Source organism: Euleptes europaea, chromosome 16 (assembly GCF_029931775.1).
Source record: "Euleptes europaea isolate rEulEur1 chromosome 16, rEulEur1.hap1, whole genome shotgun sequence".
Classification (NCBI taxonomy): Eukaryota; Metazoa; Chordata; class Lepidosauria; order Squamata; family Sphaerodactylidae; genus Euleptes; species Euleptes europaea.
Genome location: NC_079327.1, coordinates 1,943,926 through 1,955,881, shown reverse-complemented (window position 1 = coordinate 1,955,881; position 11,956 = coordinate 1,943,926). Strand labels below are relative to the sequence as shown.

The 11,956-nt window shown below is 44.0% G+C and overlaps 1 protein-coding gene across 1 annotated transcript; it reads right to left on the bottom strand.

Annotated features, from left to right (window-relative positions):
- Window positions 1–1,116: 1,116 nt before the first annotated feature.
- Window positions 1,117–10,249, bottom strand: MTRF1 (mitochondrial translation release factor 1). The gene is made up of 9 exons (XM_056862101.1): window positions 9,835–10,249; window positions 7,148–7,239; window positions 6,399–6,480; window positions 5,027–5,134; window positions 4,773–4,945; window positions 4,229–4,346; window positions 2,687–2,823; window positions 1,965–2,063; window positions 1,117–1,244 (listed from the first exon to the last, which is right to left on the bottom strand). Exons 1-9 carry the CDS (start codon window positions 10,247–10,249, stop codon window positions 1,122–1,124), a joined length of 1,347 nt encoding a protein of 448 aa, XP_056718079.1. The 3' UTR covers window positions 1,117–1,121.
- Between the last annotated feature and the right edge of the window lie 1,707 nt (window positions 10,250–11,956).

Below are 11,956 nucleotides of genomic sequence, written 5' to 3'. Positions count from 1 at the left end.
CTTCTCCAAACACATTTGAAGACTGATTAAAAAGCTGGCTCTCCTTCAATCACTGCATTCCTCTTTCTGTCGTGCCCACGCAGGTACGAACGATCATGGAACAAGCTGAACAAGACAAAACTGCTCCAAGATGCTCTGGAACGGTCAGGGAGGAAAGACCTTGCTGAGAAACTCCGGTGCCTCCACTGGGGCCACCAGAAGCTAAGTAACCGCGTGGAGTTGCCATCTGCGTTCCCCTTCCTCATTACTGTGTACAAGACTATCGACAACAAAGAGGGGCTGAAGAAAATCAACCAGTTGAGTCCCAACTAACACCTAGAAGTATCCAGCTCAACCAGCTTCCTTGTAAAGTTCTCCTGAAGTCAGCATGTTTTTCAGTGTGACAATTAGGGCACTTTCAATTCACTTTAACGACCATTGCCAGTGGATTTTGCCATTTCACACAGTAAAATCCAGCTGCAAAGTGCATTGAAAGTGGACTGAAAGTGCATTATTCCCCATGTGTGAATGCACCCTAAGTTCACCTGTTCAGAACTCAAAACCTGTGAATCCAAAATATTTACAATCCTTCATCACTTCGTACATGACTAGTCAGTTTAGCCTGGGCCTCTCTGGATTATGAGTTAATAAACAGTGTGATTCTATGAGCTCTGATTGCTTCTTTGGATTTATACTTTGCGATTTTATCCGATTTTGTGTTTAGAAATCTTACAAATAATAAACTAGGAAAGGCAGAAGATTAAAACGTTTTTAGAACCTGAACAGGCATACAGGCCAACCACATTTTGGAAATGGGCTTGTATTCTGCCTATGCGCTCGACCTCCCTTTTTTGCATAATACCTGAGCTAAAATACTCTCTCTTCCCTAGATGAGTCTCTGTACGGGCAGAAGCCAAGCTGAAGCCCTTCATGGCCCAAGGTCCTCTTCTCCTTTCTCTGGTTATTCCAGCCTCACTACTGCAAGAGGCTCAAATCCACATCTTTTTTCAAACCTAGCAGGCATTTCCATTTGAAGAACAAAACAAAAAAGCACCAAAAGCATAAGAGAAAGGAAAAAAATCATAAACACAGGAGGGTACCAGAGACAACCATGTATTTTGGGAGGGGTTTTTAAATGGAAGTCAGGCATCTGCTTGTAGAGATCTACAGTTGCGTTCTAAGTGTTCAGTCAGAGCTTCCACCTCTGCCACTTCCAGCAACTTACTGATGAGGTCATCTAGCAGCTCTCCGCCACACAGGAATTCCTAGCACAAGGTGGGGAAAAATTAAGAAGAGTTGTTTTTAAACCTAGCTTTTCTCTACCTTTAAGGTGTCTCAAAGCAGCTTACAATTGCCTTCCCTTCCCCTCCCCACAATAGACACCTTGTGAGGTTGGTGGGGCTGAGAGAGTTCAGAGAAAACTGTGACTAGCCTAAGGTCACCCAGCTGGCTTCATGTGGAGGAGTGGGGAAACCAACCCGGTTTTCCAGATTAGAGTCCGCCGTTCATGTGGAGGAGTGGGGTATCAAACCTGGTTCTCCAGATTAGAGTCTGCCACTCCAAACCACTACACCCCACTGGAAGTCACTATGGACTGTAGAGACCCAAGTGATTTGGGCATACTCCCCAGTAAAGAAGAGACCCCAGACATGTTAGCTGATGCTCGGGGTCTACGGATCAAACTTGCATGCATGCCCGTTGAGCAATGCCAATGAAAAGATTTTTTGGTGCCATCTTATTCTGCCCTGTGGTCCCTCCCCATGTCTCTGAAAAAAGATGGCAAAATCAGCACCGGAGTAAAGCACTTGACTCATGTGTGGAAAGTCCCAGATTCAATCCCTGGCTTTGCCCGGGTAAATGGTCTGAAGTAGCTTCATACCGGTACAATCCTTTGCATTAAAATCCTTTATTTAAGAAGACTACCTTGATATTGCTTCATACCGGTACAATCCTTTGCATTAAAATCCTTTATTTAAGAAGACTACCTTGATATTGCGTACATCGAAGGAGATCCTGTGGTCGGTGACTCTGTCTTGGTTGAAGTTATACGTGCGGATTCTCTCGGACTGGGCTCTTGTCCCTAACTGGAAATAAATGTAACAATAATAACAATAACAATAAAAATAAGTTTTTATTTATACCCCGCCCTCCCCAGCTAGGCCAGGCTCAGGGCGGCTACCAACACAACCAAACATAAATAGCACTTTCTTAAAACACATAAAACAATCTAATACTATTAAAGCATTCTAAAACATAATAAAACCCTAGCACGCTGTCATTCTAGGACTCCAACTTTGGCACCCAGTTTCCCATGTAGGGAGCAATGATGGTATTCCCATCTTACAAAGTATACAAAGTAAAAATTATTCCGGTGTGATCCCAACTTATAATGTACCACTATTGTTACTGTCAAAATATTCTCCATATTCCAGACTTTAGAATTTATTTTATTGTATGGAAAGTAATCTTTTGAAAAAATATGCACTGTTATAACCACTGGAATTTCAATTTTTATACAGTTAAGAGCAGCGGACTCTAATCTGGAGAACCGGGTTTGATTCCCCACTCCTCCACATGAAGCCTATTTCACGATTAACTACCAACAGACTATTTTTGCTTCAGTTCAGGTGGAATTCCAAAAGTGCCCACAGGCTCAAAAAGGTTGGGGAACCCCTGCTAATGTAAGGCGATGGGAACATGGTCTCACCTGCAGTTTTCTAGCACTGGTCATTTTGCTCAGCTCTCTCTCGACGGCCTGCCGGTACAGTTTCTCTTGTAGCGTCCGCAGGGCCGTTTCTTTATTCATGAACTGAGATCGCTCCTGTTGGCACTCGACAGTGAACCCTTCAGAATTTGAGAAAACATCCATCAAAAATCTCCCAGCACAAATCTTTGTAACTCTACATAGCGAGTTGTCCGTGTTTTGGTAAAATGAGAAAAACCCATGATCTGGGGAGCCAAAACACACACACACCAAAGATTTGGTTGCCATCTACAAATCTCTGTGTCTTCCACTCTTGTTTATTAAATGTTTTCCATATCATATTTTACAATGTCCTCAGGAAGTCTGTCACTGCTGAGAACAGTTGCATACCAGTTGAGAGCCAGTGTGGTGTAGTGGTTAGGAGCGGCGGACTCTAATCTGGTGAACCAGATTGGTTTCCCCATTCTTCCACATGAAGCCTGCTGGGTGACCTTGGGCTAGTCACAGCTCTCTCAGCCCCACCTACCTCACCGGATGTCTGTTGTGGGGAGGGCAGGGGAGGGGAAGGGAAGGTGATTGTAAGCCGGTTTGATTCTTCCTTAAGTGGTAGAGAAAGTCGGCATATAAAAACAAACCCTTCTTCTTCTACCAATAAGGAGTAAATCCAGTTTACAAGAGCAGCTCTTTAGAACAACTGCCAAATTAGCCAGTTCAAGAAAAAAAGTGTCAGCATTTCAGCGCTGAGACAAAGAGTTTTAGTCTCTTATTACTGTTATTAGATCTAATGGAAGTGTAACATAAAAGTATATTAATAACTAGGCAGAACAGAGGTGTTCAGTTTCATTTAGCTCCTCCTCTGCATTTCATAAAAGGGAACCACTTTCGATCTGTAGGAGGCAGCTGAAGGCAGTTTTATTTAGGACTGCATTTGGTTAAGTTTAGTGGCCGTCCTGAGTTGGGATTTTTAATTTTGGTTTTATGTTTTTAAGGATTTTTATTTTATGTTTTACCTATATTTGTAAGCTGCCCTGAGTTCTGTAAGAAAGAAAGGTGGCAAATAAATAAATAAGTAAGTACAGGTTGGGTATCCCTTATCCAGACTGCATGGAACCAGAAGTAGTCTGTATTTCAGATCTTTCTGTATGTTGGAATATTTTGGAATTTTTGCATATACGTAATGAGATATCTGGGGGATGGGACCCAAATTCATTTATGTTTTATATACACTTTATACACATGGCCTGAATGTAATTTTAAACAATATTTTAATAATTTTGTGTAACTATCTCACAATACCAGTGCCAACTGTTAAACAAAAGCAACAACAAACTAGCTAACTAACACTGGCAGGTTTTCAGTCTCCACTTACGATGCAGTCTATACTATATTTTATTTTCTTTAGGTGAAAGGAAACATTGAAAGCAGGCAGCACAGATTTGCCTGCATTCTGGCTCGAAGGGCAGGTTTTCGGATCAGTCCAGATATGGGATGTCTGGATAAGGGATACTCTAACTGTAAGTAACTACAAAGGGGCAAGACACCTACCTGTAGGAACGTGTACAATTCTCACAGCGCTGTCTGTGGTATTCACGTGCTGCCCTCCTGCCCCTCTGGCTCGAAAAGTATCTATACGGAGATCTCTTGGTTCTACTTTGATCTTTACCTTAAAAGAAATAACAGTCTTACTACCGGATAAGAAGTCGCAGTGGGAAAGCCAGTATTTCCATTTTTTAAACACCTGGTTTGAAAAATACAGAGAAAATCAAGGTATAAAAACGAACTCTTCTTCCTCCGGAGCAAAGCCCCATTTGGCTCTGTCCACTTTTTAAAAACACTTGGCAGGTTCCAGGAAAGGTGTTGTTGGGTGCCATGGTGGCCACAGGTACCACGTCAGGGACCCGTGTCCTAGGGGACGGTGATCAGTCATGTATTGAACACAGTCAGCCATAAGCAAGAGTAAGAGCTACATCTGTCTAAGTGGTGCTAAGTGGTTGCAACATGGCCCAAAAACAGACATCCTGATTATAAATTAGGTTTTATAAGGCATACACAGAATACAAGCCTGTTCTACTTATTGCTTAGGATTTACCTCTTCTGGCTGGGGGAGAACAATAACCGACATGGTCCCCGTGTGGATCCGCTGCATTCTGGAAGATAAGCCTGTCTCGGGGATTCGCTGCACCCTGTGCGTGCCTCCTTCATACTTCAAATGCCCGTAGACGTGGTCTCCGGAAATGCGGGCAGCTGCGTGGTGTATCCCTCCTTTAAAAGGAAAACGACACACGTTACACACTGGGAAAATGGACAAGAGGGAATATTGGAAGACGGCTGGCAAGACCGTACCATAGTCAGCTGGAGTGTAATTCAGAATCTCAAAGGTCCAGCGCTTGAAATCAGCATAGCCCTGGTACATCTCAAACACCTCTTGTGTAAACTGCTGGCAAATGTCACCTAAAGAATTCACCATAAAGAATTCATTCATTCAAACCTTTATTGGCATAGAAACACAAGAATTGTATTTGAATTTTCCATGTGAGCAGTGTGCCATTCCTACTATTATTGAAGGCAATAATCTGAGTCAGATAAACATCACTGATAAGCATTACAACCCTGTGAGGAATCATGGTGTCTATTTGGGGGGGGACGCAATTTGGAAATTCCCTCCCCTCTCCTGGAGAGGGTAAGCTCTCAGGGGCTAGCTACAACAAGCCAATTTTCCCATTCCCTTCCCCCAAACAACTGACTTTCACTTGCTCCTGACGTTGAGAACAATGAGCATGCTCAGCAGATAACGAAACAATATTTTTTCTGTGTACCTGAGGAGTCTCCCACCTCCGCACAAACTTCAGCCTTATCTGCCAGCGGGCCCCTTTCACTGTTTTTGTGATCTGCAATCGCAGCTATTAAGTTTGCTATTAGACTGATCAAGTAAGGAACTGAAGGAGGAATCTCCCCACCCCACCCCCACCTGCAACAGCACAGCTAAAAACCAGGGCTGGAGGAGTAACTTTCTGCCTCTCTGGCTAGCAGTCGAGTCATTTGCTGCCCATATACTGAGGTTCAAGGCTAGGTGAACAGGAAAACTGCTCATGCAGCCCTAAATCAGAGTCATAGGAGGCATGGCATGGTGTAGTGGCAGCCCATACTGGAAAATTAGGGAAGGAGGGATTAGGGCAACCTTAATGCCTCCTCTGTTTTAGATTACTCCAAGTTGTCAGGGGTGTTTGCCCATGTTTGCAGCTAAGAGTCCTTTTCTACTTCTCTCCCCTCATCCCCCCGGTACCCGATTAACAGATGCTCTCAGCATTTGATGCTGGCTGGAACCTACACAGCAAAAAGAGAGGGGGCCGCACCAAAACAAAACAGAGACAGAAGGCAACAAATGGCCCAAGGGTACTTTATTTATTCGATTTTATTTTCTTGTGCCATCCGTCACTTTTTGTCTCCGTTTGGAACATACACAGTCCTCATTGTGCTGGGTTTCGTTTTGTTTTGTTGGTGCTTCCCCCCCCACTCACTTTTTGGGTTAATTTACAAAGTAAATTTCTGCATAGCATAGCCTGGTTTTGCTGCTTTCATGAGCCATCCACTTCAGACTCGGTAATCATGGCGATGACTTCAAACAAGCCAGTTGTCAAAACAGAATACAAAACCAATGCCTGCGGGGCCTTGAGGGTGGCTTGTAGCAGCCTTTACTTAGGATGCTCTTACTGACCTCCCGTTGTCCTCCCAGATGTCACTTCCAATACAGCAGGACAGTTGTCATATTTTTCTTTTGGTATCAAGATCTGGAAAAGCTGAAAAAGAATCAGAAGATGCAATATAGTACAGTTCTGGCTACAAGTGCGGCTGGTCTTCTAGGGTTCTGACTGGCACAGGGTTTCAAAGGACAAACCGGAAAACATTCCTCATGGCTGCAGGAACATAAATGGAAATTTAACTGCCATCTAAGGGCGAATATCTTACTCGCACAAAATCACAGGAATGTATACGCCCGTTTTCATTCACCCTGCCCCCCTGTGGAATGGGATATCTGAGTTTTCACTGCATCCTCCCATAATTTTTCACAAACCAGGTGAGGTTGTGGTTTTTTTGGCCATCTTCTGGGAATGGAGTAGGGGTCACTGGGGGTCTGGGGGGGAGGTAGTTGTGAAATTCCTGCATTGTGCAGGGGGTTGGACTAGATGACCCTGGAGGTCCCTTCCAACTCTATGATTCTATGAGTGCCAGAAGGCAGCATCAGCAGGGTCAGTCTTATACAGTCTCATGGATCCTGTCTGTCCTTGAGTGTGTGTTACTTGGTTTTCCCACAAACAGTGGTATCCAGTGATGGTTCTATAGATTTCAGGATCTTGTGCAAGCCTATACATGCAGAACAGCTCGTCTACACGTACAAGGATTTGTATTCCGCCCAAAGGGACTGAACGATTCCCTTTCCCGATCCCATCTCGACCCCCTGCTCACCTGTCGACGCAGGGTGCCGATCTTCCGGTCAACAGCTTCCTTTTCCTCTAGAGCGAGTTCTAGCAGCTGTCTGTCTTCTGGGGTGTTTAACTCTAAGGTCGACAGTGAAAGCAAACGTGGAGGGGGTTCCGTTTCATTATGTACACACTGGGATTGGCTGTTTATGTGCAAGGAAGAGTTTAGAGGTTCCCAGGCACTCTGTTACTATAGTTATCATTTTCAGGAATCGCAGAAGCACAATTGATAAGCCCCGGCAGACAGGGTCAACAGGAAGAAGAACATCAGACGCTTGCTTGATGAGCAGGAGGAAGACCAAGGATCCCGGGGTATGCCCCTTGTACAGTCTGGGCCTCCCATACCAAGGATCCTACCTGCTTATTGTAAATTTTTAACTGTCCCCAAATATGGAATACTTTTCTCCAAGACCAGATTAAATGCGCTACCATTGGGGGAGTATCAGGCAGGTTTTCAGGCGTTCCCTGTTCTGAACGATTTTGTGATTGTAAATCGGGGAATTGGGACACTGTTTGGCTTTTTTTTTTAATTGATTGTAAAAAGCATGATCTCGCCAGAGATAAATGGATCATAGTAGACATTCAGTGAGGACCTGCCCTATGTGGGGGGAATCTTTGGTGCCCCCCACCTTCTAGTTCGTTGTGCATGGCTCTCTCTGCCTGCTTCACTTACCAAAAAGCAACCCAGAGAGATCTGGATATAAAAGGACCTTGCATACAGAGAAGCATTCTTCCACAGCCATTCCCAAACAGCATTCAAGCAATATAAGTAGTAAACAGTTTTATTGAACTTACAGAAAGAATATGAAGCAAAGGAGAAAGCAATATTTAGTTGAACATATATTTAACAAACGTATACATACATTGACAGACATACAGAAACAAAGGCCTTTGGATCACTTCCAAAGAGAGAGACAGAGATGGCAACCATTCAAAGGGTCTGTGGTCTCTCAGTGGAAGGACAAAGAACTGGGGTTTTGGGTTGTTCCTTTATAGAGAGGAGAGGGGGTCCCTTATGACCCCTCCCTGTCACATTCTTAGGAAATGAGTTTTCTGCAAATCATGACTTAATTGTTTAGAAATATCTTGTTCCATAATAATTCTTTCAATGTCAGTTTTGATATCTGATTGTCTTGTCCATCCATCAATGTTCCCAAAACAATCTCCTCCTAGAGTGGGCAGACAACTTGCCGCCTGCTTGAACGGCCTTGACCTGGAGCACGCAATGTGCTTTGGTTGACTAGCTCCTGTGCCCTTTAGGGTCAAGAGCCTAATTGGAGCTGATGTCAGCTAAAAGGGCTGTTTTCTGAAAGTCAGGTTTTTGTGTGGTATGCAGGTGGTCATTTCCAACCCAAACTCATTTAATATAAATTAATGATATATATTGAACATGAACTAATGTTCAATACTAAAAATTCTCGCGACACCCTAAAGCAACAAATAGTTGCACAGCTATTGGCTGATACAGATCCAAATGTAATCCTCACCATGGCAAACATAAACAATCTATGGCATTTAATGATACTTCCTTTTAACTGTATACTTTAGGTTTTGTATTTCTGTATGTTTAGTTATTTCTGTATTACTGAATTTATTGAATTTGTTTTGTTCCTGTCCTGTTGGTCCGCGAGCATAAAGAACAGAAATAAAGGGGAAAGCCCAAGTATCCAAGGCTCTTCCTCGCATGCCAAAAGGTCACAGATGGCTAATCCATGGCAGGTAGGGTTGGTAGGAGATGGCACGTTACAAAGTCAGGTGGACACGGGAATTGAGGGAGGAGCAAATTCTTAGTAATCGTTATGAAATCCTTGCGTCCAACCTGGTGGAAAACTGCTGGACTAACCAGAGTTTGTTGGACTGCTTTAAACAGGCCACAGTTTATTGTGACTTGTGAATGAAACTTTACAAGGGGACATGCGTGAACAGACCCAAAGCAGGGACACTGCAAATTCACTGAACAGGTCAGTCCCTTTTTAAGGGGCCACAAGATGCATATACATCTGTAATTGTTTTAATTGCACTGGTTTGTTTTTTTAGTGTCTTGTTTAACGGCTTGGTTTTTTAATGGTTGTGTTTGAATGGTTATGTTTTATTGCTGTAAGCGGCCTCGAGCAGGTCTCTGGAGAGCTGGCATACACATTTTCTAAACAGATAAATAACTGCAGCCTAAATTTGGACTAACCCTCACTTCTTTCCCAAGGAGTGAAAGAAGTGGGAATGGGGCCTGTAACATGAGGAGCAGCTCTCCTAGTACAGCAACCCAAAAGATGCCAGGAAATTTCCTGCTTGGCTATGGTTGCTGTATAGCAGGGGTCCCCAATGTGGCACCCAAGTGGTTTAAGAAAGTGGGCCTGGCCAGGTGGGGCTTTTGCCCAGTAAGGCTTCCAATTGGCTGTGAAGATTTTTTAAAAATTGCTTTGGCAACTGCTGCCACCACCGCACAAGGATCTTTACCATGTGACTGAAGATAAGCTTGGGCAGCCATTTTGTGGCTGGCTCCACCTCCTGTGGCAGCCATTTTGGGGCAGCCATTTTGGGGGCCCTGCTGTGTCAGAATTCCAAAGGCTCAAAAAGATTGAGGACCCCTGCTCCATGCCATGGAATTAAAGCAAAAGAGGATCCGGAAGATCCTTTTTCAAAAGGTGAACTGCATAAAACAGACGCTTTACCTACTTGCACACAGCATCTCCAAATCCCGGATCTCTTTTTTTGCCTCTTGTATTTCTTCAAATGCCTTAGCAAGCGGGGACAGTTCGGCATGTCTCTTAGCCAGAGCCTTCCGACTGTGTTCGCTCACTGAACAGTCATCTAGCAACTGAGTAATCCTTTGATGCTCTTGGCTTAAAGTCTGCAAATATTTTTGCAGGGCTTCGTGGTTCCACAGCGTTCTTGAGCTCTGGTGATATCTCCTTGACCAGTTATTATTAAATAGAACAGAAGTAACTGTGTTCCATAGGATGCTGTGCTGAGAGGTATTTGGTTCTGCCAAAGGAGAAATTCTCTTTGTAAGGGAAGAAAGCGAGCGGCGCTGGCCATAGCAATTACCAAACCATGTTCTGTAAAGAGGAATCCCTGTGTGAGGCTTCATCTTGGCATGCGTCTTTCTCAACCTAGAACGGAAGAGATAAAAGCACAGGATTTCCCATTCACTCTGTATTTTAATTATGCATCTATTGAAATGTACAGCTCTTCTCTGCTATTTTTAGTTAGAACAACACCGGATTCAAAAACAACAACACAGATCTGTAGTTCATTTTGGAACAATATTAAATTATCTCATGAGTCGGAAGCGACTTGACGGCATTTAACACACACAACACACACACACCATCCTCAGTAACTCTGAAATAGATTCGTAATGTTTTCATTTTAGTTAGGAAACTTGGGTTCAAAGATAAGGGCTTAAGTCTTCAAGGACCACACATTTTTACAGCCTTTGATCTTTGTTCTGCTGAACTTACAGCCTACACCCTTTATTTAATTAAAATATTTATATTCCTCTTTTCTCCCAATCAATTGGACTCACAGCAGGTTCCCTCTTCCTGGCCAGAGCAAAAGATAGCTGAAGAGACCTTTGGTGGTTCAGTGAACAAGCGTCCAGCTTTAGTCAAAGTAATTAATGGCCGAGGAAATCAGTGATTAACATTTCATGTTGCTGTCACCAGTTTACATGCTAGTTTAGAGTAAATATGTTAACCCTCATATTACACATCAAGTACTCCACAGCACCTCTGATCCCACCTTCAACAAAATCAACTAAAATTGAAACAGTCACGCTCTGTCCTTCACTGGGGACAAAAAGTGTAAGCTAAGAGTAAGAAATACTTGCCACCTGGCCCAGACCGGGTAAAGCCTAAGTGATGTCCAACTACATAGGGTTGCCAACTTCCAGGTGGAGCCTGGAGATATCCTAGAATTGCAACTGATCTCCATAAGAACATAAGAAAGGCCCTGCTGGATCAGACCCAGGCCCTTCAAGTCCAGCAGTCTGTTCACACAGTGGCCAACCAGGTGCTGCTAGGAAGCCCACAACCAAGACGACTGCAGCACCATTCTCTTGCCTGGATTCCACCACACCCAAAATAATAGGCATGCTCCTCTGATACTAGAGAGAATAGGTATGCAGCATGACCAGTATCCATTTTGGCCATGGATAGCCCTATCCACATAAGAACATAAGAAAAGCCCTGCTGGATCAGACCCAGGCCCATCGAGTCCAGCAGTCTGTTCACACAGTGGCCAACCAGGTGCTGCTAGGAAGCCCACAACCAAGACGACTGCAGCACCATTCTCTTGCCTGGATTCCACCACACCCAAAATAATAGGCATGCTCCTCTGATACTAGAGAGAATAGGTATGCAGCATGACCAGTATCCATTTTGGCCATGGATAGCCCTATCCACATAAGAACATAAGAAAAGCCCTGCTGGATCAGACCCAGGCCCATCGAGTCCAGCAGTCTGTTCACACAGTGGCCAACCAGGGGCCTCCAGGAAGCCCATAAGCAAGATGATTGCAGCTGCATTTATCCTGCCTGTGCTCCACAGCACCTAAGATAATAGGCCTGCTCCTCTGATCCTGGAGAGAATAGGCATGCATCAGGACAAGTATCCATTTTAACTAGTAGCCATGAATATGTCCACTCTCCCCTCTGCAAGCCTTCCAAGTTGGCAGCCATCACCACATCCTGGGGCAGGGAGTTCCGCAATTTAACTCTGCTTAATTTTTTTTTAAAAAATAATAAACTTAAATAAATTAATCAAGGGCCAGGACATTTTCCTCCAGACCAGCTGGC